Source organism: Microtus ochrogaster, unplaced genomic scaffold (assembly GCF_000317375.1).
Source record: "Microtus ochrogaster isolate Prairie Vole_2 unplaced genomic scaffold, MicOch1.0 UNK31, whole genome shotgun sequence".
Lineage (NCBI taxonomy): Eukaryota > Metazoa > Chordata > Mammalia > Rodentia > Cricetidae > Microtus > Microtus ochrogaster.
Window position 1 is genome coordinate 1,447,115 of NW_004949129.1, and position 25,776 is coordinate 1,472,890.

Genomic DNA, 25,776 nt, shown 5'->3' on the forward strand with positions numbered 1-25,776 from the left:
AGAGAGAGAGAGAGAGAGAGAGAGAGAGAGAGAGAGAGAGAGAGAGAGAGAGAGAGAGAGCGCGCACGCCATGGGCATTCAAAGGAGGGAGGAGAATGTGATGAGGAGGGGGCATCTGAGATGGATTCTGGGAAGTGGTCACATTCAAGAGCCCCAGCTTTAAAAAAAAAATGCCCCTTGAAGGATGAACAAGATTTCCGAAGCTAGACAGAAAAGCTGGGGTGAGATCCCTGCCTCCGGCAGCCACGAGGTCGAGAAGCAGGTCAAGGAGGAACATGGTGTCCTGAGGCTGTGAAAGGAGCAAGAGCAAGGGAGGGAAGGCCCTGGCCGGCAGCAGGGGCTGGGATGCTGGGTGGCAGCTGCCTGCAGGCTGTGGCCTCATTGCTGCGCTGCTCAGCCTCAGGTCCCATCCCCAGCTCTCCCAGGGCTTTGTGCTGAGCAAGCCCTTGGCAGGTGTGGGCTGAATCTTCACTACCACCACCTCCAGCCCCGGCCTGAGCAGAGAAGGGCTGCCTCCTCTGCCCTGCCTCATCTGGAAGGGATGACAAATAGGAGAACATGAGGCCTGGTGCCAGATCAGACATCGGGTCCTAATACAGGGCATCCACCCCGGAGACAATACCCAGCTCCACCCCGCCCCTTGTCCTCACTGCTCTTCAAGGTACTTGAAGCTACTGGAGGCCATACCCAGCAAGCAGGTCACCGTGGCCTCGCAGCAAGCAGCCTGCCAGAGGCAGATCGGAAGGGCAAAAAGATTCAGAGAAAGGTTGAATGACCTGCCCAAGGTTGCTCATTAGAGACTTCTGTCCATGAGCAAGCAGGGGAGCAGCATGAGCCTTTGGGCTGGCTGACATGTTCAGCAGCTTGGGGTTCAGCTGTGCAGGGGAGGACCTGGATTCCTAATGCTACCAGGGCTAAGGGACCCCCCCCCCCAGACTATCCTGACTATTGAAGAAGGCACTGTCCCAACTTTAATTATTTGGAAAAGATTCTCATTTCCTCTGACTGATTCTATTGCCCCCTCCCCAACACATACAACATGAAGATGCCACAGTCCCAAACACACATCCAAAGGCAGCCCTGGGCTGCACTGGCACAGCCCCCACGGCACACACGGCTTGGCAAGAGGTGGATCCGATGCCTGAGGCCCTGACTGGCCTAAGAGGAAGAGAGGAAGACAGGTTTCCTTCCCTGGGTCCCCTCACCCAATCCATGCGGGGATCCTACCCTAAGATAGCGTGTACATCTCCGTCCTGGGAGATAAAGAGTGAGGTGCCCCACTTTCAATGAAAACCCTGTGTGGAAGGACTTTTGGCTGACTGCACTTTGGACCCCAAGAAAGGCATAGCTAGGCGGCACCCTGTCCCTGGGGCTGTGGTTCTTACTGTACTGGAAAGAGTGGAGAGAAGCTGGGGGAAACAGCAGAACGGGGGATGCGGAGAAGAGCTCGCCACCCCCGCCTTCCGAGGCCTGGGCACTGAGAAGACAGGAGGAGGAGGGGGACAACAGCCCCATATCTAGACACGTATCCAGCCAACACGTGGAAGGAAAATCTGTAGCCGCCTTTCAGGTTCCTGTCCCAATTCTTCTATTGATTGCTTCTATCTTCCCTACCCCCCCTCCCCCACCTCTCAAACTGCAACAAAATCTGAATAGGAACTATGGCTTTTACACTCTGTTCCTTCAGAATCTGTCCCGGGATGGGAGGAGGCGGCGGCCGCTGTGTTCTGCAAACTCATGTTCTTGCTGGACTGCAAGAGGGCAGAGTGGGGTTGGGCGGGGGTGTGAACAGATTGTATCCACAGCTTCCAGGGCAGGATGGAGATTTTCCCTGGGCCTCTTATCTTCCTCTCCAGTCCCAAAGTCCAAAACACAGGAGGAGGCAAGAATGAACGTGGCCTTCTCTGCGCCCCCTACTGGGAGAAGTCAGAGGCGGGGTCTCCAGCAACCTGGACAAGATTCAACAATGGCACTAAGGCCCCAAAACTCTCCCCACGCCCCAAAACGTCCCCCCACAGTCTCCCTCTAAAGCTGCCTGTCTGGATGGTGGGAAACAGTCTTCAGGGCAGTTCTACTGTATTGTAAACGCCCATCTTTTTTATGACTTCTTTATTCGTGTATGCGAGCGCACTGTCTTCATGTGCACCAGGAGGAATCTGATCCCACTACAGATGGTTGTGAGCCACCATGTGACTGCCGGGAATTGAACTCAGGACCTCTGGAAGAGCAGTCAAGTGCTCTTAACCACTGAGCCATCTCTCCTGCCCCACCTTGCATCTTCTATCCTCCTTTGTCAACGAGTGCAAGGTGCCTCTACTGGAACAGTCTAGAAGGTTTTTATTTTATTTATTTATTTTTTTTTTTTTTGGGTTTTTCGAGACAGGGTTTCTCTGTGGCTTTGGAGCCTGTCCTGGAACTAGCTCTGTAGACCAGGCTGGTCTCGAATCTAGAAGGTTTTTAAAGTACAGACAAAGTCCCGACCCACGGCAGGTGCCTCCCGTTCTACGGGGTCACGTGCCCAGCACACACCAAGTGTGCTCCCCGGATATGCTAGCCTAACCCGGCCCTCTTAGGAATCTGGTACTGTCCCTGTGGTACAGAGGAGGAAACATGCCAAAGAGATCTCCATCTAAGTGACACCCCTGAAGCCCAGGGAATTCCAAGGGTGCCTAAGACGACCATTGTCTTAGTTGTCCTCAGGCAGGGAAACACAAGAATATTAGAGATACTGCTCCCCTTCCCCAACACAAGCTAAAGGAAGGTCACGCCCCCCTTAGGCCCTTAAACCGGGACACCTCTGGCCTAAATCATGCCCCCCCACAAACACACAGTCCCAGCGTACATACAGGCTGACATTCCCCTCTTCAGCTCCGGATTTGATTCTCTTCAAACACATTGAATTCTAGAACACTCTCACGTAGTATACACAAGCCATTAATCCCCTTCCTCAACATACTCAGCCTTGACCCCCACACCCCCCAAACCACACAGCCCTGACCTCCCACAGTAAACACACCAGGCCTCAGGGGCCAACCAACAAAGGGGACAGGAGTCTAGTGCTATCTCTGGTTCCCTGGGAGACTAGCAGCAGGACAATACCTAGCCTCCCCGCCGTGACCTGAAGAGGCCTTTGGTCCTCCCACGGGTCACCTGTTCTCTTCAGAGTTCATGCAAGACACCTAAGGTGCAACCTCGCAAGAGGGCCAGGTAGGGGAGGCCATCTAGACAGCTATGTGCTTGTAGGACTGGAGCAGGGAGCCTGGGAGGTCACCGGGGACATCACCGCTTCAAGCTGGCAGGAAAGGCCTCCTGCCTCCAGGAACTGCCTGACCCCTGTGCTAGTCCCAGGAGAGGCTAAAGCTGTAAACTTTTGAGCTGCTTCCAGGCACCCAGTGCACAGCAGGAGAGGGTTGGGATGCCTGGCTGTCTCAGACCCAAGGCCAGGCCTCTGGCCCCTAGTCCTAGAAGGTGCTCAGAGGCTGGGGAGTAGGGAGGAAGAGATGTTGTTGTTTACTAGAGAGGGGGAGGGGTGGGAAACCCACAAGCTCACAGAGGAGGGGGCAGGAAAAGGGCATTGCCTAACCTGGGTGGAGAAAGCCAAAGAAGGCTGCCATTTGCCCGGTATATGGGCACCCCACCCTGGAAGTAGGTTACCAGGGTGGGGGCTCTCCCCACCCACCTCTAAGAAAGAGGAAGGTGTTTGCAACACTCAGAGGAAGGCAGAGAATTTACTTTATCTCTCACAGGGGTCAGATCCCAAATCCCCTTGCAGCCCCTATAGGGAGTCTGTCTGTCCAGCCCCTTGTTACCAGCACATGGAAAAGTAAAAACGGGTCACTAGTACCAGCTTGCAGGACCCCTGACTCCTTTGCTTTTTAAAAATTCCACCCTGGAAGAAAGTATAATTCTCCCAGCTCCCTTCAAATGCAGAAAGCATCTGTTCTGTTTTTTTTTTTTTTTTGAGACAGGGTATCTCGGTGTAGTCCTAGCTAGCCTGGAACTTGCTCTGCAGACCAGGCTGGCCTTGAACTCAGAGATCCACCTGCCTCAGCCTCCAGAGTGCTGGGATGAAAGGCTTGTGCCACCACCTCCAGGCTGCAGGGATGTTTTTTACATAGGTGCACTTGCCCAATCCCCAACACTCTGGTCTCCCCATCAGCAGCACAGACTAGAAAACCAGAACAGAATGGGGTTCTCTGACTCCCCTATTAAGGTGGGGAGAAGGGGTAGAAATCAAGGTGAAGGCTTGAGGCGTTACTAGCAGGGGGGAAATGAGGTAGTTAGTACCTGCCTGCTCTGTAGCCCCACTGCATAAGGGATTGGAGATGGGAAGGAACATGGGCATAGCCTATCTCTTCCTGAAGGCTGGTGGGGCCTGGAAGGGAGGGGGCTGCGACAAAGCCAGAGGCCAGAGGCGGCGATCCAGGAAGCAGTGGTGGCTGTGGGCAGACGGCCAGTTGTGGGCAGTGAGGCGCCCAGCCAGAGCCTGCCCCAGGGACAAAGAGACTCCCTGGCTCCGGGGAGAGAGTGCTACCCCCACACCAAGAAGGGGGCACTGACCCAGCCCAGCCAGGCACACGGGGCAGTGGTGCCAGGCAACTTGCCAATGGCTGTGGGAGGGGCAGTGGGTGCCAGGCAGGGTGCTTAGTCCCTGCCAACCAGGAGAGGTGGAACAGTTTCCCAGGTCAGCAGCTGACCAGCCAGCCAGCCAGCCATGGCCTGCTCTGCTGCTTCCCACCCCCTCCTGCCCCAGGCCAGGCCCAGCTCCCTCCTCCTAGGCTCTGGCCTGGAGCCCAGCTGGGCCCTGGGGGCCAGAGTTACTGTAAGCGGCCTGGCAGGCCCCAGCCTGGACTTTGCCAGCTGGCTATAGCCACTGCCACCTCCCACTACCTGGCCTGGCCAGCTAGGGAAGGGTACTGAGACCCTCGCCCAGCCAACTTGTGACCCTCATGGCAGAGGGTAGAGGCAGAAAACACAAGCCCTGCCAAGCCAGGGCATGTGTCCAAGGTCAGAGTCCAGGCAGAAAGCCCCCACAGAGTCCCTCCCTGTCCTTCAGGGGCGGGGGAGTTGCGGGGCAGGGTGTGTGTGGTGGGGGGGGGGTGTTGCACGGGGCTCCAGCTGTGCTGAGCTGCCCTGGGCTGTCTCTTGAAGCCCTTTCCCTCAGAGTACTGGAAGAGGGTGGGGTGGAGGTGGGTTTCACTCTCGCAGTGTTGAGCTGTCATTTCCCCCAATGCTGAGAGGTTTGTTTATCCACCTCAGCCTCTGCATCCATCCCTCCTGAGAGCTATTTATAAGGCCCTCAATAGCATAGCACCAGGGACACAAGGGACAAAGGGGGACAAGAGTAGGAAGGAACCAAACGGTTTCATCTTTTCTCTACCACTCCCAACATCCAACAAGCTAAGAGCAGTGGGACCATCGTCAAGGCCCCCCCTCCAACCCTGCATCCATACACACCATGTCCCCCCTAGTCTAGAAAAGACCTTGTCACTCACTGTGCCTCCAGCGGAACAGATGTGTCCAGGAACCCCAATCCTGGGGCCTGCCCCCCTCCATACTCCCTCCCCCAAGCCTCCCCACCTAGACTTACTGGCTGGGGACGGTGTGCTGTATCCACTAACTGGAAGCTGGTGCTGGAGATTGCTGAGGGCGCCTGGAGGGGAGAGTCCACCCAACATAGGGGGGAAGAAGAAGGCGTAGGGGGGCACCGGGTACCCATTGAGGTGCCCGCCCCCAGGTGTTGGGCAGGAACTGCTATTGCTGGCCATGCCAAGCGGTCACAGTCAGAACGGCAGGCGAACAGTCTGGCAGGCAGCTGTGATACGCTTCACGCGGTCTCTCCTCCTCCGGGCATGGGGCCTGGGCCCAGAGGGGGTTTGGGTGGTCAGCCCACCCCCACCCCGTTCTGTCCCTGGAGTTGCAGTCCAAAGTGAGTGAGTTAATTTCAGCCTTCTGGAGCCCCCTCCCTAGCCAGGGGCCAGGTGGACTGGGGGATGTCCCAAGTGTCGGTCCTTTGGTTAAGCAGTTCTGTGAGCAGACACTTCTGTAGGAAGGTCCAGAGCTGGTCTTCAGGGTGTCAAAAAGGATGCCACTCCCAGAAGGGCCCCAGCTAGGCGGCTGGGGGGTGGCATGTCCTGCGGTGCTGCAGAAAGAGGAAAGGCAGGTAAGTGGGTACTGAGCAGGCGCATGGGATTCCCCACGGCGCTCCCCAACCTGGGCAGCCAGAGATTTTCCTGTGGCACCCAGCTGAGCAGACACTTGGCACTATTCCTGGCTGGCAGGGCCAGCCTAGGACCAGGGCCCAGACACTGCTGGGGGTGGCAGGATAGCACAGCCAGGCTGGGATTATGGGGACAGGGCCCAGAGTATGGGAGGGCCTCTCACCCAGAATGCTTGGGAAAGGGTCCACACAGTGCCACCCCAAAGATCAGTGCAGCTGAGGCAAGCAGCTGGCTCTCCTTCCCCCAGTGTGGGTTACCTGAGGTCAAGATACAGAGAACGCGCTGGCAGGGAGGGGGGAGAAGCCGCTTCCCTAAAGCATGGGCACTTCTCAGAAAAATGACTCCTAAGTGGAGGGGGGGCTCTCACACCACTTCCCCCCTAAACCTAAGACCCAGCATCCCAGATCAGAACATCCCTCCCTTGAGGAGGAGGCCCAAATCCATATCCACGCAGGGGAACGGATCTCCAGGTCTCCTAGGCAACATTCCCAATACCGAACAGTACAGGTGGCCCCAGGAAGCCCTAAGTCAGGAAAACGACACTTGGGGGATGAGGGAGTAAGTGGACAGGACATACAAGACCAGATGCTACCTTCGCCAGTGTGTACGCAGATCCATCCACACCCTATCTGAAGAGCTGAGGCCAGAGGGTAGACACAGATAACACCTTGGGGTAGAGACACAGCTGGGACCTACAGATTCCGATACATAGCCAGATAGGGAGAAACAGAGCTAAGGGCTCTTCAAGTCGGTCTGAGTGTAGATTATACACAAATCTATACACGTGTGTAGGGACATGTGCTGCAAATATACACACATAAACGTATCATATATACATATGATAGAAGAGACACAAAAATAATCACAGCCAAACAAAACCAGGTCTTACTTCCGTCTGTCCCCTTGTCAGGTACTAATCCAAGAATACTCCAAAATGTCTACACACTAGGATGGCTGGGACCAGCTAACAGGGCCCAGGGATTTGGCTCTGTTGGTAAATGTTTTGCTATACATGCATGAGGACCTGATTTTAGACACCCAGCAAAAAGCCAGGCACAGCATCACACACCTGCAACCTCGGAGCTGGAGAAGCAGAGCCAGAAGGCTGTCTGACGTCTGCTGGCCGGCCAGCCTCACTGAAGCAGTGAGCTCCAGGTTCACTCAGAGACACTATCTCAAAAACTGCGACAGAGAGTTATTAAGAAAAAGATACTTGGTCAGGCTTGGTGGCGCACGCCTTTAATCCCAGCATGCAGGAGGCAGAGGCAGGTGGATCTCTGTGAGTTCCAGGACAGGCTCCAAAGCTACAGAGAAACTCTGTCTCAAAAAAAAAAAAAAAAAAAGGACAAAACAAAACCTTAAACATGGCACTCGTGTACATAGCAAGTCCATTTCTGGGTATCTACCCAAGAAACAAGACAATGGAAGCCTTGCGCAACAAGATTTGTGTGTGCATGCTCAGATCAGGATCACAGACCCCAAGTGAGCAGTGAAACCGACCCAGAGGTCTAAAATGGTGGACACCCAACACGCTAGAGTATTTCTGTGCCAAAAAAAGAGAACAAAGAACTGACACACAAGCATGGCCAAGCCCTGAGAGCAATACAGTTGCCCAAGATGCTTATGTTGTATGATTCGACTTCTAAGAATGTCCAGGAGGAGCAGATCTGTGTGCATACATCTGTGGTTACTAGGAACTAACTAGGGTGTGAATGTCAGGGAAAGGAGAAGTAGCTGCTAGTAGGTATGGGAACTTTCGGGGGCGGTGAAAACGTTCTAACGTCGGTGGTGGCGGCGGCGATGGTGGCGGTGGCGATGGTGGCGGTGGCTGCGTGACTCTATACACAGGCGAGAGCTATGCAACTGTGCAGAGTTGCAACTCCTTGTCTTTCTGGCTTCTTTCTGAAAAGGTCTCACTCACTAAATCACTCAGGCAGGCACTGAACTTGCAATCCGTCTGTCTGAACCTCCAGAGGACTGAGATTACAGGTGTACACACACCACCCACGCGGGGCTTAAACTGTATACTTTTAGTGGGTGCATTTTGTGGCAAGTGAGTTACTATCGCAGTAAACCTCTTTAAAAGAAAAAAAAATAGAGCTACAGAGACCTAAAATAAGAATTGTCAGCCGGGCGGTGGTGGCGCACGCCTTTAATCCCAGCACTCGGGAGGCAGAGGCAGGCGGATCTTTGTGAGTTTGAGGCCAGCCTGGTCTACAAGAGCTAGTTCCAGGCCGGGCAGTGGTGGCGCATGCCTTTAATCCCAGCACTTGGGAGGCAGAGGCAGGCGGATCTCTGTGAGTTCGAGACCATCCTGGTCTACAAGAGCTAGTTCCAGGACAGGCTCCAAAGCCACAGAGAAACCCTGTCTCGAAAAACCAAAAAAAAAAAAAAAAGAATTGTCAGCTGGGTGGGTGGTAGTGGCGCACACCTTTAATCTCAGCACTTGGAAGGCAGAGGAAGGTGGGTCTCTGTCAGTGAATTCGAGGCAGGCCTGGTCAATGAAGCGAATCCCAAGACAGTCAGAGCTGTTACACAGAGAGAGCCTGTCTTGAAAAACCAAAAACTAAAACAAAAAGAAGGAGAAGAAGAAGAAGGAGAAGAAGAAGAAGAAGAAGAAGAATCCCTTTTCAACATTCCCCCTCCATCCCTACTCCCCACACTCAGGACATACCAGGTTCCAAGCTCCAGGCTCCAGGCCTAAACCTGGAGACTGGAGGATGCATATATAACCAGCATTTGCCTGGGGACCAGGATGAGAATGGGGGGTTCTTGCCAAGGCCACTGTGGAAGAGCACTGTGTCCTCTGTCGACTGTCCCAGCCTGTGTCTTCTGTTAACTGAGGAAGACAGAGAGAGAGGGGGCAGGTAGTGGCCACAGAAGCAACAGCTCCACTGGAGTGAAATCCGCACTGTGTTAGTGATTCATCACACTAACCACTGGGTGGGCCTCACTCCTGAATGAGGTGCCTCCTTCCCTTCACAGACCGATGACTGATGTCAGAGAAAAATGGAGGTTCCACCTACAGGGCCAGTGGCCGCTCTGTCCCCCATCTCCTATGGGATCCCATAAAACAGGAGCACAGGCTGCAAGAGCCACACTAAGGAGGACAAGTGTCTACACTTGGACCCCCTACAGACACGCCATGCCACACACCTGCAGAAAGTCACCCATGCGAGCCTACAGAAAACATCTGGGTGGGCGAGAGCAAGCCTGCTGCCCTGGCCTGTGCGGAGGCCGCATGGGAGCAGAGCAGCCTGGACATCTCTCCACACCTGGCCCCAACCACACATGAGTGCAGTCCGGGACTTATGTGCATGGGCTCCTGCATAGACTCCCAGAAGACACACAACTCTCACCTTAAGTCTCTCAAGGTACACAGTCTAGTTTAGGAGATGCCCCGAGGTCCTCCCTGTGGGCCAGCCCTCAGGAGGATTCATGTCTACACAGAGGCTTACCTACCGATAGGTGAGGCCTAGGAGACAGCTGACCAAAAAGAGGCCACCAGACCCACGACTGAAGCCAGAAAGCTCACCTCAAACTAAAGGCATTCTGACCTTGCTTGTGGAGGTGGGTGACACCTGGCTCGGACTTTTGAGGCCCAGTCTTTTATATTCTAGAAGCCAGCTTTGCCCACACAGAAGACTAATGGTATCTACCTTAGAACGAATGCCTCAAGTCTCCCCCTGAAGAGGTTAAAACTGTGTCAGACTTCGAGCCACCAGCCTGCCCCAAACACACAACTCTGGGGAGAGTCTGGAAGGCCTCAGAACCTCTAGTATCCTAACCCAGATGGGCCTACACACTTCAAGGCAACGTTCTACAGCTCCCTGAGGGGAAGAGGGAGGGCTCTCCAGTGAGGGCAGGACAAAGGTCACAGAAATGGGCCAAGAGCCAGGCTGACCAGGGAACAGGGATAGGCACGGGCAAAGATGATGAGGGGGTGGAGCAAGGTCCTTTGGGAGCCATGACCCTCACAGAGATGCCTGCGCCCTGGCCAGAGAATTTAAACCGGCACCAAAGAGGGAAAACAAGCAACCCACATATAACCCCCACCCTCTGCCAGCAACCTCCACTGTTCATAGGCGCCCTGCCTGAGAGAGAAAACCACAGACCTGTCCCTCCAGTCCAGCCCAGCAGGAAGAGAAGAGGCAAGGGTGCTGCCGCCAGCCAGGCACCCCTTCTTAAGGAGCTCTTTAATCCCAAATCCCTAAAAGGTATCACGATCAGTGGTCAACCACACACACACACGCACGTGCACGCACACACACACACCATACACACAGGCACCATACACACACACACACCATACACACACACCCCATACACACACACCATACACACACCATAATACACACAACACACGCATGTGCACACACAAACACCATACACACACACCATACACACACGCACTCATGCACACACATGCACACGTGCACACATGCACGCACACACACCATACACACACACACACCATAATACACACAACACATGCACGCACACACACAAACACCATACACACACACACCACACACACACACCACACACACACACCATATACACACACACACGCACGCACACACACACCATACACATCACTCCAAAGTCACACCTTTTAGGGGGAAAAAAGTGAGAGTTGCGGCAGCCATGAAGATGGGGGAAACAAAACCAACCCAGAGCCCAATCTCAGCTCTGCCACTCTGGGTGACCTTAGGCAAGTAGCTTAACCTCTCTGAGTATGTTTACTTGCCTGTGAACTGTCTCCCTTGATGAACGAGGTCCTGGAAAGCACCTAGCACTGCCTGGCGCAGAGAAGGCACTTAGGTCTCCCGCCTCCCCCATCTCTCACCATCACCTGGGGTCCCTAGGCTCTTTGCCTCCTCTCCCTGGCCTTGACCCAACCAGGGCCAGCATCTGTGGACAGACTAGCAGGGAACACTACCCATTTTTCTGGATCTGCTTCCTCCCAGACGGAGGGGAAGATTGTGGGGGAGAGGGATATCTGGGGTGTGGGCAGAGGCCTGACCACAACCCTTTCCCAAATTCCCTTCTTGCATTTCACAAACCGAAAAAGGGAAATCTTTGGATTTGGGGAGGGAAGAGAAATAGACCATTTCCTCCCGTGTCCTGGGGAGAGAGAACTTCGAGGCCCTCATACCCAGCGAGGCCACCTCCCAGGCCTCCCGTCTTCAGGCATCCTCTCCACCCTATGCTCCTTCAAAACGAGGGGTCCTCAGGGACAGAAGTCAAGCAGTTCCCTCTGTTTTATCCGTACGCTTTGAGACAGGGCCTGCTGCCCAAGCTGCCCTCAAACTAGCTGATGACCTCGAGTGGCAGACTCTCCAGCCTCCACTTCCTGAACCCTCCGGGATAGACGGGCACCAACGCCGTGACAGGTTTACGTGGTGCTGGGGACAGAACCCAGGGCTTCCTGCACGCCAGACAAGCACTTCACCAACCAAGTTACACCCTCAGCCCCAAGCAGTTCCCTCTGAAGGGGCTAAGGCTGGGGAGCTTAAAACAAGGGGAGATGGGGGTTTCCTAAACATTCTAGACAGTTAATGAATCATATGCAAATGAGACACAGAGCTCAAACTCCACTTGGGTGGGAGGGCCTCCAGCCCTGGCAAGACAGGGGAGCCCTACCCACCCCGGGACCCCCAACCCTACCAGGAGTTAGTTGAGCTGGCCAGGCAGGGGCAGGGCAGGACAGGACCGATTTCAAACCAGAACAGTGGGTTCGGGCTATTTATAAGCTCTCCAGGAAAAATCCTTGTACACACAAAGCCACAACCTCTCCCCTCCCCCACGCGGCGAAGCCGACAGGGCTGGGAAGCAGAAAAGAGCACTACCCTCTTTTCTCCAAAGATCCTCCCACTAACAGCTCTCGTCCTCCTCACGGGCCCACTCAGCCTCGCTAAGGGAAAAGACTACGGAAGGCAGGGCCAGGCAGAAGGCATTTTCCCCCACCAGCCCTACACACTGGCAGCATGTGTCTGTACAGCCAGGCCTGGCGGGCCACCTGCCCCAGAGAGTGTCCTCTCTAGGGGGTCAGTCAGGTAAGAACACAGAATATTGCTGCTGGATGCCAACCAACGCTGCCCACATTCAGACACAGCGCCTAGTCCCACGAGAAAGGTTCTCATCCATCTCCAATGTATACTCCACGAAACCAAACCTCCTCCCTAGCTCCCAGACGCCATGCATCAGCTGTGAACGACCAGCAAGCATGAGGATCAATCAGAGACCATGAGGCCAGGACAAGTTGGGCCCCAAGAGAAAAGAGTGGGGGATCTTCCCGATACATCAGAGACCATACACCAGAGGGCCTGAGGGACACAGTCATTCAGGACTTCCCACGCCCAGGGAGGCTGAGGGGCCCATCCAGAACCAGGGCTGTAACTGGGTCTTCCATGGAAGCAGAGAGTAGGTGAAAGGGCAGGGGGCAGCCCAGGCCTACAGGAAGAGGGGGCCAACCCATGGGGAAGGAAGAAAACAGGAAGAGGAAGAAATGAGCCTGCTCTGGCCACAGCCAGACCACAGGAGTACGTGGACAGTACAACAGTAACTCTACCTATGGGGGACCAAACGGGCACAAAGGGGACCCCCCAGCTTGGAAACCACCGATGTGCATACCCAGCCTGGCATGGGGCTTTCCCCACCCTCACCCTGGCAGCTGCCCCCTCTCCACCTCCTCTCCACCATGCAGGAAGCACAGTTCACTCATAATTAGGGGAAGGTGTGTGTGTGTGTGCGTGTGCGTGTGCGTGTGCGTGTGTGTGTGTGTGTGTGTGTGTGTAGTGGGGGATGATCAGAGAAGCAAACCGAGCAGTCGCAAGTAGAGATGGGCTACATCAGTCCCCACTCCTGCCTCAGCTCAGCCCCAACCCCAGCCTGCTGCACTCTGAATCCTAGGGCACACTGCCAATAGAACTAGATGCTACCAGTCCCCTCCCATCATCCCTCCCTGGGGACCCAAGCTGCAGGGAAGCCAGGAACACCCCCCACTACCTCAGGATATCCTTTTGGCTCTGACCCCAGACCAGGCCTGAGTCAGACTGGGCTCTGCCCCACAACCCCACACCCTAGGACCCCCCAGGAACTTCCTACGCCACAGGGAGCCCCTTAGTCCAGCAAGAACCAGGGGGAATCTCTTCTCTTCTCCATGCCTAGCCAGCAGAGAAACCTCACATTAGGTGGGAAAATCTGGTCACTGAACTCTTGGGCCTTCCCTTCAAGCACAGAGCTTGCTGAAGCCGAGAGAAGCTGGTGTGGCCATGTGTGGGAAAGCTAGCTGGCTGCAGAGCTAGTCTCCCCACCCATAAAACATCAGGGACCCGGTGGCCCAGAGTCCTGTATATTCCAGCGTGGATCCCAAGAAGCCACAAACTCTCCGGGGAGGAAGGAAGGAGAGGAGAGAGGAAGGTAGGGTCTATGAAGTGATGTCTGAAAAGGCAGAAGGACCCAGACTGAGGGGATGCGGCCACTAAATCAGTCTCACACAGTCATGGCCACAAAGTCAGTCTTCCCAACACAGTCTGAGTAGGTGGCTGTGACTCCTTCCCACAGACAGAAGTCTGAGGGCCCTAAGGGACCTGAATCGTCAGAGACCACACACACAGGCTCGGCTTGAAAGGGCCCCCTAGACAGGCCTCTCAAGCACCCCCCTCCCAATTGTGGGCCTTGAGGGGAGGGGCAGGTCCCTCCCCACAAAAACCAGGGGTAGTGCCTACGGCGGCCATCACCATGGCAACCAACAACAAACATCCCAGGAACCACAGTGGGACAGGAAGTGATGAGCACGTGACAGGAAGACTTTTTTTTCCCCCTCACTGTTAGGGGGGTGCAGACAGGAGAGTTTGCAGCCCTTGGGGAATCAGCTGTCGTCCCCCAACATTCCCCTTCCTGGAGCTGGAGAGAAGAGGGGTCCACTAGGAGGGTGGCCACTCCCCACCACTCTGTGCACAGTCAGTTCATACAGGGCTCACAGTGCCCTCCTCCACCTGCCACTCAAGGTTACCCTCCCTCATCCCCCCCCCCCACTTCCTGCCGTGACTGGAGATCAGAGAACTCCATGCCACAGCTTCCCTTTCTCAAGTCTCGATTCCTGGGCTGAAGGTTTCGCTGTGGGGCAAGGGACAGGAGGGCTGGGGACCTGCAGGAGATAGAGCCCAAGGGACAGCTGCTCCAGGGGGAGAGGCTGGAAGGGGCTACCCAATAGGTGTGTACTCGTGGGCACACAGCGAGGAGGTCACCGTGACACACTGAGGCTGCCTGACCTTAGGCAGCTTTGAGGAAGAGGGAGCCAGGGCCAGAGGACCTAACCAGTACCCCACATACTCCACCTGGGTCCTATCCTGAGCCTCCGGGTTCACTCTGGTTTTTCCGGTGGCCTCCAAGCAGGCAAATTCCCAAAGACCCAGCCCTTATCACCTCTCCCCTGCCTTTTGTGCTGAGGAATCCCCGCTCCCTGTTCCAAGGTGCCCGCCCAGACGAGGGCACCTTGGCTGAGGTGAGGGGAATGGAACCTCCCTCCACTCCCCTCCCCTTCTCTGCAGATGTCCCAGGCTATATTTAGCTCAAGCCGGGCGGCCAGCCAGCCCCAGACTCCCCACCGGCCGAGAGCTGAGCTCCCAATTTTTTATGCAATTAAAACATTAAGAGAACCACCCCATCGGCCCCCCCCATGCGCACAAGCACGCGTGCACACACACGCACCCGCACATGCACAAACACACTGCCCTGTCAAGGCAGGAGAGCTCTAAGAACTTGAAGGAGGACTGCCTGCTCTTGCCTACTCTACAGCATCCAATGACGGGGTAACAGGGTCCTCGGGCAGGATAGGTGCATCAAGGCTCAGATGAGGGTGACTGACACTTGCAGCGGTGCGGGGGATGGGCTTTGCTAGTTCCCACCAGAAAGGAAAGGCCTATCTAGAAGAGGCTGGGGGCTGGCTGGAGAAATTCCACCTGTCATTTTGCAGCCCCTCACTGGCCGGCTCCGGTTACAAGGCTGGAGTTGGCAACAGGTGCTGGCCAGGCTGGCAGCAGCTTAATCCCCCACCAGCTACTGGGACTGAGTGTGGAGCCTGGAGGTCCAGCAGGGGCTTTTGGGGGCAGGATGCTAAATGGAAGGAGGTATCTCATGGCCAATGAGGGACCTCTGCAGGAGGCAGCCCCCGTGTGATGGAGGGACCAGTGTGGCCAGGCAAACCCTACAGCAGCACCTATTTCATCTTCCCTATGATGCCAGGCCAGCGGGCGGACTAGAGTGTGGGAGGTCTGTCTGCCTGCCTGCCTCTTCCTCCTCCTTACCAAATTCCTGGAACAGGCAAGGGAGGTTCCAGTTGCAGTGAGGGGAGAGCAGGCAGGCGGTCCCGGCTTGGGGGGAAGGGTAAGTGGGGAGGGGAGGTGAGGACCAGAGAGGGAGGCAAGATCCAGACAAGATCCAGACGAAGCAAGAGACACCCACACCCAAACCAGACTAGGGACACACACACCAACGCTGACACGTTCTCACACTCTGGGCCAGGTCCCCGCAAGCCGCCCACCCTGTAGGGACACCCAGACACCCTCAACTAATCCTGCCAATTCCCAGGACACCTCCTGGACACACAAGGAGATCCAGAGCTGCCCTGCCCCCACATCCCACAGAAACCGTGTGGGCTCCAGACAGCAGCAGGAGGGCGGAGAGGGAAACAGGAGGAAAGACAACAGGCGTCAGCTAGGATGCGGAGCCAAAGCCTTGCTAGCTGGGGGTATCACTGGCTACACTTCTTTCTCAAGACTCAGTAAGTCATGACAACCTTGGTCATCTCGCCAGAGGCTCTGCCAGCTTCCCACACTCCTAAAACCACCGCCACCAGACAGGGGTGTGGGGTGCTGGGAGTGGATGATTGTGCTTATTCGTCAAGGGGTAAGATTACCTTCCTCCATGTCCATCACCCTAAATCCTAGGCAGGGCTCCCCAAAAGACCCCATTGCGGGCGGGGCTCAACTCCTCTCTTCTCCAACTGAGAAAAGGTGCCCTGGTGAGGTATCCCAGGGGACAGGGATCTGGGTATTAAAGTTTATTTCATGTCACACAGTTCTGAGGACAATCCACCTACAACCTCAGAATCTGAACGAGAGTGACCTGGTGAGAAAGATCCCAGAAGGTGGAGCTAGCTTCAGAGACCAAACGGTTAATGGAAGGGCAGGTCATCTGAGTCTGTCTGTGTCCCCCAAACAGACCTGAAGGCCACTCAATGTTCTCACCCCACACTAGACAGGCTGGCAGGAACAACGTCACGGCATGAGTGGGTGACTGTGCCCATTGGGGGAGGCACAGGGGTGATCAGGCTGCCTACAGCTAGCTTCCTGCCAGGCTGCCACATGGTTAGGAGTAGGAGGTGAACTAGGAGGTATCCCAGGGTGCCAGCAGGTGCATTTAGGGTCAGACTACAGAGACAAGATTCAAGGCTGTGGCAGGACAAAGCTAATTCCCAGCCCAGTGTCTGCCACTAGATCTGAGGAACCCCTGCAGTGATGGCCTTCTGCACACACTGCAGGCTCACACCCTCCAAGTGCCTGCAAATCCACCATTGTAGGCTCCCAAGGGCCTACTTGAGTCTGACCCTATTGACCTCTCTGCTTCATGGCCCAGACTCCCAGGCAGCACTGGTGTGCCAGGCCCTCCCCGTGTGCCATCTTTCACAGCTACAAATTCTGTGACTCCACATCCCTCTTCCTCGCAAGGAAGAGCCAAACATCTACCGGCAAACCCTCTTCTCGTTCCCATCCCAAGACCCATTTCCACCCCTCCCAGGGGAGGCCCCAAGGCTCCAGGCCACCCCCACTCCAACGTAGGGCTTTCCCCAGCTATGTCTCCACACAAAGCCCTGTAGAAGTTGGAGGAGTTTGGGGACCTGAACCCTAATTTCCTAGCAGGACCTAGGAGTCCATACTAGGTCCCCAAAAATTCCTCCCCCAAAAAATTGTGCCTTGGGAAGCCTTCAGCTGCAGAAAACGCCTGGTACTCCTGAGTCTCCATGCTGGTAGGGTGATCAGGAGCGGGGCTGGGACTAGTTTAAAAAAAAAAAAAAAAAAGAGCAAAGGGCAGAGGAAAAATTCTGTTGGAGAGCACACACACATGTGCACACAGGCAGCAGGTAGCAATCTGGCTTCAAAATCGGAAGCTGGCACTAGGTAGGAGCAGGGGGTACCCTCCCTTCCATGCCAATACATTGGGCATCCTATCCAAGAAAGGATGGGCAGTGAAAAAACACACACACACACACACAAATCCAAAAAACTTCTCAAGACTGAGTTTGTTGTTGTTTTTGAAATTATTTCCATATGAGGTGGCCCCCACCCCCAGCCTAGCACACTGGGGGATCTGTCCCCCTTTCCCATGAGCAGTCTGACAGCAGGGCAGTGCCCAGAGAGGAAAGGGGACACAGTTAAACCGATTTGCCAACCACCCCTCAACATACACACATCTGGCTAGCAGCCTCCAAGCCTCGTGGGTGGCACTAGATCCCAGACATCCTCGGCAAAGCAAGGTCGGCCGGTCTACTCTGTCCTTCCCTCACCCCGAAAGGCTTCCACAACCTCCAAGTAACACAAGACACAGGCGCATCTCACCCAACCGCACTGGCTCCCGCACCCAATTCTGACGGCTCCCCCACACTCCAACCTAGACACCAGCTGAGTGGGCCCCGCCCCCCAGCCAGATCCCTCTGGTGGGGGGTGGGCCCCCTGGCTGATTCTCCCCAAACCACAGGGCGGCTCAGGTAACAGGAGAGAGAGTTGGAGGGGGCTAGTCCGTTGGGCATCTGATCTCTCCCCAAACAGGTTTTCAGAAGTCTTTTTGTTTGGTTTGGTTTTGAAGAGAAAGAGAGAGTCCCCGGCGGGTGGATCCTCCACGGCTGGAGATCTGGGGACACGCGCGGCATACAGCCGCAGAAGCCTCAAGGCTGCGCGCGCGAAGATGCGGCGCAGACGGGGCTCCCCAACCCCGGACACGCCAGCGGCAAGCTGGGAAGCCCAGGGAACCCCGGGTTCCCGTGGAAACCGCCCGGCACCCTGTCCCCGCCCGCGACTACCATCCAGAGCAGGCCACCGGGCCCCGATACGTGAGAGCGCCGAGGGCTCCCCAGGATCCCAGGGGAGAGGTTACCTCGAAGCGAGGGGATGCAACCCGTCTGGGTGTCTGTGAGCACTGCGTCTGCCCCAAGTCGGAACCTCGGCGCTGCCGGGAGTCAGGGGTGTGAGGTCCTAGGAGAGGAGCCGTCCGGGGGGCCGCGGCTCAGGGGCGCGGGGCGACGGCAGCGGCCATGGCGAGTCACGTGCGGAGGCTGAAACTTTACCCGGAGCCCCAGACTGGGGGGGCGGAGGGTATGGAGCTGGGGTGGGAGGGAGGCTCCCCCTCTCTCAGGTCCGCCCCTGCCTGCCACGGGCCAATCTCTAGCCGGGGGCGGGTTCTCAGGCTCACACCCGCCCCTCTCTCCTTAATAGACCCAGGGAAGGGCAATTCTTAAAGGAGACGCTTCCAGCCCACGGCTGGACCGTGGGAATCTGGGAGAATCCTCCTTCAAAACGCCTGGAAAGAGATTCAGAGCGAGAAGGTGTGTGTGTGTGTGTGTGTGTGTGTGTGTGTGTGTGTGTGTGTGTGTGTGTGTGTGTGTGTGAAGTTCAGAGAAAAGAATAAAAATAAGACTCGGCGGAGAAAGAACCTCAGCGTGCGGTATCCTACACACTCCCTTCCCCCAGCTACACGCCCACACTCACAGGGACACACACACATCGCACACACCTACTAAACCTGGGAAGAGAGGAGGTGGTGTAATATGGAAGAGAACGCACTGACTCCTGCCCCAGCTGTCAAGTCTTTGTCTCTCCCAATCACAGTCCTCTGAGAGGGCCAGGGGAAACTGAAAGCTATCTGACCTTGAGCAAGCCACTTCCCTTCTCTGGACCTTTATAGTTATCTGCAAAACCGAAGCACAAAGAGTGGACGTCTTCCGGATATCTTTCCCGACTATCTTTCCCCAACACCTCTCCAGCTCGAGTGGGTTCGAGGAAACTTCTAACAACTCAATTCCTCCGAGGAGCTAAAAGTATCACCCCAAAAGACGGGTCTTAGGTTGGCCAGGAGCCCTCTCCACCCCCATCTCCCGCCCCCGCCCATCCTAGAAGACTCCACTCGAGTGGCCAGGGCAGTTCATACATGTTCCAGGAGGACAGGATCTGAATCATACTCCATCTGCAGACCTCAGTCCCCGGTTGTCATAAGCCCCTTTCCAGCCATTTGGAAGGCTAAAGTCCCCACTGCTGGCAGTCCACCGGAGGAGGGTGGGTCCGCTATGGAGCGCCTCCCTCACCGAGTTGCTGGGCAGCGAAGTAGCAAGTGCCCCCACAGGACACAGGACATCCCACTGGAAAGGGAAGTGCCACACGCCCAGGCCTCCACCCTAGAGAAGAGACGCTCAGTCTGACCAGGTGGCCCGATTTTCAGACTAGGAACAAGAGGTCCGAGACCCATATTGAATTTTGTCCACCGTTGCATCGGTTGCTGAACCCGTTTAGAATTGGAGTTATCTGCTTCTCTCTCTCTCTGGCTCTGCTCCTCGGCCTAGAAGGGTAGCACAGGCCAAGTTGGTAGGACGCTCTGCCCAGAGGTCGGACGCAAGGGAAGACTAGCCTAGGCAAAGGGGAGCTGTGCTTCCCCAGGCCCTTCCCGCCCGCTGGGCCAGAGCAGAAAGCCGCCTCCGGCTCCTGTCTGGGTTTCCGCCGGTGCTAACCACCCGCCCAGCCCCTCCCTCCTGCTCCTGCTCCGTCCCCGTCCCGTCCCGTCCCGTTCTGTCCCGTACAGATCCATCCACAAACATGCGCTCAGCAGGCAAGAATGCGCCAATGGCTCCCAGATGTGGAGGCCGACGCTTAACCCCTTCCCCTCCACACACCCCTCCACGCACCCCTCCCCACATTCCCCTTAAGCCGTCCTGTCAGAGCCCCCACCGTCTTCAGGGGCCTCCGTCCAAGTGAGGAACCAGGTTAAGAGGGGGCTAAGGCCAGTCCACCTCTAGCTCCCAGCTCCCACAGGTTGCACCCAGCCTGTACCCTATGAGGCCAAGAGGGAAGGTTTATGGTCAGGAAAATTCAAGTGTGCATGCATAGAGTTACACTGCCTCCACATGGGTAGCCTTCAGGCACACCTGCCAGCATATGGATTCAGGTACACTCTTATACACACACCCTGGCACAAAGGCATAACCCCACACACGTTCATGGTGTGAATGTGTACACCTCCAAGACAGATATGCACACCCCAGCACAAAAAAGCAACAACAGGCGTGTGTGTGTGTGTGTGTGTGTGTGTATGTGTGTGTATACAAGATCATGAAGCAGAGAATGTACCGTGGTTGTGAACAGCCGTGGTTGCAGATCCATGTGGAAATGATGGAGGAAACCCATGCTCACACAAACCACTTCCTATAGGAGGTCAGACACATACAAGATTGCACACACGGCCTGCACACCTTTGGGAGGCTTCCTTCATGCCCAGGGCACTCAATACCACAGGTCCAAAGTCCAGCCCTACCCTCCTCCTACTGCAGAAGTCAGAAGTCCCTAGGTAGAGGGGCCAGGAGGCAGGGGCGCCTTTCAGGAGAACAGAGTACTTAGAATATAGCAAGAGTCTAGGAAGGAAGGTGTCCTAGGGCCTCTATTATCCCTGCACAAAGGAGACCAGCTGGGTGGGGGTAAGGGAGACACTTTCCCAGGATAAGGGTCCCTCTTCAGACTAACAAAGGCCAGAGAGGGCTCAGACAGGTAAGGACAGCTGTCCAGGAAAAGGAGTTGCAGCCTGTGGGGGGCTCCTACAGAGCAGCATTAAATCAGGGGTGGTGGCGTACACCTGTAACCTGTACCAGCAGCTCTTGGGATCCTCCAGCAGGGACTGCTGAAGCTGCAGGCCAGTTTGGGCCAGCCATGGCTACAGAGTGAGAACAGAACAATCGAAGTACAGCATGGAGTCAGCATGGTGGTGCGTGCGTGCGTGCGTGCGTGCGTGCGTGTGTGTGTGTGTGTGTGTGTGTGTAACCTCAGCATCCCAGCACTAGGAAGGTAGAAGCAGGAGGATTAGGAGTTTGAGGACAGCCTAAAGAGGGAGCAGGAGAACATTGGCACAGGCATGCAAGCACTAAGCAGAATCTCTCGAAGACCACCTGGGGGCAGGAGAGGTGGTTGAGTGGTTCAGAGCACTCACTGGCTGCTCTTCCAGAGGATCCAGGTTCAATTTGCAGCACCCACAGGGCAGCTCACAACTGCCTGTACCTCCTGTTCCAGGGGATCCAACACCCTTACACAGACATACATGTAGGCAGAACACCAATGTATATAAAATAAAAATAAATGCATTACTTTTTTTAAAAAGACCACCTGGAGGTGGGTGAGGTGAGAAGGACTTGCTAGAACCAGCCTCAACTCGTTCCTCCTCCCCAGCCTCCCAGCTTAGGTATCCAAAAGGTGTACTTCACGGTTATCTTGGATCCACTTTTCAGTCCAACATCGGTCCTGTACCCATAGTACAGAATAGGAAACTGAGGCTCACAAAGAAATCGCCAACCAATTGAATGTGCTTGTTCATGCTTATCATCCCAGCCCTTGGGAGATTGAGACTGGGGATGGCCATGAACTCTAGGCAACCCTAGTAAGTTCCAGGCCAGCCTGGGCTACAGAGTAAGAACCTGTCACAAACAAATAGAACAAAAGAAAAATGAATTGCTTTGTCAAGGTCATGCAGTTTGTCAATGCAGATCCCAAGGCAGCTGTCTGCGCCAGGCTCCTGCCATGGCCATCACCAACACACTCCCCTGTCCCTTCAACTCAAACATCTCCCACTCTATCCTGAAGCCTGCAACTTCATCCTTTACCTCCTCAACAGAGCCTGTGGGGGAAGCAGCATGCCTGCCTGGCTCTGCGGGCTTATGGGTAGGGCCAGGAGATGAAAGAGCCCGGAGAAGGCACTGAGGGTACACATATAACCACCACCCTAGCCCTTGCATGATGCCCACCTACCAGGCGGGCATGGCCTGGTGACTCAGCCGCATCCGGGTAAGATGCCAGGGTAGTGACTCACCTACCGAGAAGAGCTGAGTCTGGTACTTTGCCAGCCCTGGGGGACAGAAGCGAGTTAGTCACTCTCCCTCTGGGCTGTGCTGCCCAGCAGGCATGGCCTAAAGATCAGGGAAGGGGGCCAGCTATGTCCCTCTTTGGTCACATGCGCCCCCTGGTGAAGGCAGGCCTCAGCATCCAGGACTGAACTGTAGCTCTGCTGGCCCCCGCCTCTCCCTACTGCCCAGCCTCATGGTACCAGCTCTGCTCTGGTGCCAACAAGTTTAGTGAGACCCTTGGGCAGGGCTGCCCTCCCCCTTGCAGCCTGCCCCCTGCCCATCACTCACCACCCACTCTCTGACTTACCCCACCTCCTCCTGCCACCCAAGTTGTACCCAGGCTATGAGTCTCCTTTAAACATGTCCTGGCAGCACCCCTGCCCCCACAGCCCCTCTCACCCTCCCCACCCCCACATCACACACACACACACACACACATACACACACACACACACACACACACACACACACACACACTCCTGCCAGCAGCTGCTGAAGTTGTTGAGCAGGAGGGAAATCATGAGGGTGGGGCCAGGGATTGAGTTACCAAAGCCAATGGGGTGGGCTGTCACCCAATCCCTTCTCTAGCTCCTTCCCCAGTCTCCCTCACCCACCTGCCTCCCGCCCTACCTCTGGCTGGCAGCCCGCTGCCCTTTGAGCCCCTCCACCCCACTCCACCCAAACTAGGAAATAAGTGTTCGGGAGGATTTGTCAAGCTAAGACCAGCCCGGTATATGTGAGCGATGGAGACGGTGTGCCTGTGCCCAGTGTTGGGACTACAACTGTACACTAGGTGTGTCTATGCCCATGTTAAGCCAGAAAGGGACAGAATGACTTACAGGGTCCCGAGGGAGTTGGAGGGGCCCAAAGGGAGTCGACCCGCTGAACGGCCTCAATCCATTTGCACTATTGATTTCTCACACGCTGCAGCAGGCTTGATGGGGGGCGTGATAAATCAGGACCCCAGAGACAGGGAGACTTGAGTGGAGAGGGGGGAGGGGCTCCTGACCATAAGACCCACTAGGAGCAGAGCTGCTGGGTGAGGAGGTGGCCAGCCAGAAACCCAGAAACCAGCAGAGGCTGAGTGGCAGGAGGTAGGGACAGAAAGTAGGTGTTAGATAGCCACAATGCCCTCCAGCTGGCAACACCGGTAGTTCCGGAACAACTCTAGGGGGCGTCACTCACCTCACAAACTAAAGAATGGCTTTCTTGGCACCTACACACCATGGATCCCTTAAGGAGCCAGAATGCCAACAGACTCCCAAGAGACAGCAACACCCTACGGAACTGTCTCCCCATCCCAGTCCTTGGCTCCTAGGCCAGAGGACATCTGCTGACGGCTCTGTTCCCTTTTTGTGCTGGTGGCAATGGCACGGGTCCTGGGCACAGCAGGAACGGGCTCACAAAGGGTTCCGAAGGGTCTGAAGATCCGTATTCTTGTCCTCCATCTGTTCCCAAGTTATCCTGCAACTATGGACAAATCCCTGGGCCTCTCTAAGTCTCTAAAACGAAACAGCTGGGCGGGATGTCCCTTCCGAAAGGTGGCTCCAAGCCCCAGAGTTTGCCAGCCTGGGAATGTGCTGGACACTGGCCAGTGCCTCCATTCACACCAGTAGCCACAGGCCACCCAAACAAACCCCAGCCCCAACCTCCTTCCAGCCTGGACACAGACTCTTTCCACATGGTGGACATATAAACAAACCAAGCTGGGTTTTACAGAGACCCTGCACAAATCAGCAGGGAGGGAAACAGCCCTCCCTGTTGTCCCTGACCTGAGGTTCTCCTTGCTGCAAACCGGGAAGGGAAGCAGAAGAATGGTGCAAGCCACTAGCATAGCTAGTGACTGGCAGGGAGTCCTAGGGCAAAGCATATCGCGATCTGGTTCCCCTCTGTAAGGGGAAGGGGCTTATCTGAGCCTCAAAAGCCCCTTTCAGAGCTGAGGGAAATTGGACAGAGAAACGTGAGGGGTCCCCAGAGCTCCTCTGTTGGTCTGATCTGAGCCGAGCCCCTCTTTGCAAGGTTGCTCCCCTGGCCAGCATACTTCCTTGTTCTTTCTGCTACCCCCGGCCCTTCCTCACTCCTATGCCTGCCTTCTTACCCTCACCTTGGCCAGCCCCTCTGCCTGCCCCGTGCTTTTCTGCACGTCCCTCCTGCCAGGGGACAGACCAACTAAAAATAGTCCCCACAGCCTTTCTCGCCCACAGCTGCCCAAAGAGCAGGAAATGAGGGGGGCAGGGAGGCCCGTGCCCTGTCCTCACCCACCAACTCTCAACTCAGAACAGTGTCCAGCACTCTGGCCCCGGGCTAGTGCCAACTTGGCCATCTCTGGGTCATCCCGCACTCCTCCCTGGAGTGGAGGGGGGGGCTGCTCATAAGTGCCTACAATCACAGAGTTGCCCCAGCACTGTGGGAGAAGAAAGGATGCAATTGGTCTAGAGGGAACCCTTCCCAATTTCTGACAAATCAATGCCAACCACATTGTGGGCACCGAGAGGGGAAGGCTTGGCTCTACCCACTGCTCTTTTGAGGGCAGAGGGAATTAGCATTGGTAAAGTTTCTGTGTTTCCTTTCTCCAAGCCCAACTGGAGGGAGGACAAACTAGTACCCCAGCCCCAATTATGCTAGCCTCTTGCTCCCCAAAATATACATGGTTCAGATATAGGTGTTTCAGTAGGCACCCCCAAACCACAGACAAAAGGGCAGCAGAAGATCTTGGATACCCACAGGTAGAGCAAAAAGCCTGAAGCTGGGCTGGAGAGATGGCTCAGAGGTTAAGAGAACTGACTGCTGTTCCAGAGGTCCTGAGTTCAATTCCCAGCAACCACATGATGGCTCACACCCATCTATAATGAGATCTGGTGATACGTAAAATAAATAAATTAAAAAAAAAAAGCCTGAAGCTAAGACCACGCTATGTCCACCAAGCTGGGCATGCACTGCCTGAAGCTGAACTGGAGGTCATGAGGGAGAAGCTTGCTCTCAGGGGTACCACAGGCTATGGTACCTTGCTACCCATCCCATTTGGGATTTCTGGCACCTCCCAGCTCTAAGGGAAGGCCCTCCACATACGGGAGACAGGAAACCAGTTTAGACTCTCTGGAGGCCAGCAAGGTAGCCCTGTTCTGTGAGGCAAGTGGGAAACCCAGAAGTCCTGGCCTCCAGCCCAGAGAGTGAATGAGAAAGATCTCTGAGGAGAGGAAAGGAAACAGGCTCAAAAGGCGTGCACGTGCACACACACGCATGTACACACACACACACACCAGATATGACCCATAGGAAGGAAGGTTCCGGTGAGAAGGGCTAGATTGGAGCAGCCCTTCCTACTATGAACAGGAAGGAAGAGAGAAGAAGGTGAAGCCATGGGAATGGGGGAGACAGTCTAGCTCTCATCTGCAGCCC

At 55.6% G+C, this 25,776-nt stretch overlaps 1 protein-coding gene across 3 annotated transcripts in view; it reads right to left on the reverse strand.

The window, feature by feature from the left end:
• Rara (retinoic acid receptor alpha) overlaps nucleotides 1-25,776 on the reverse strand; it is a 47,668-nt gene that overhangs the window by 19,691 nt on the left and 2,201 nt on the right. The window contains exons 1-2 of one of the 3 annotated variants that reach the window (XM_005368257.2): nucleotides 18,381-18,567; nucleotides 5,591-6,142 (exon numbers count right to left, since the gene is read on the reverse strand). In XM_005368257.2, coding sequence (XP_005368314.1) covers nucleotides 5,591-5,768 — 178 coding nt within the window. In that variant the 5' untranslated portion in view covers nucleotides 5,769-6,142; nucleotides 18,381-18,567. Of the gene's footprint in view, nucleotides 1-5,590; nucleotides 6,143-8,895; nucleotides 8,946-18,380; nucleotides 18,568-25,776 lie in introns of those variants that run through there. The other 2 variants (XM_026789895.1, XM_026789894.1) reach the window with 2 other exon arrangements.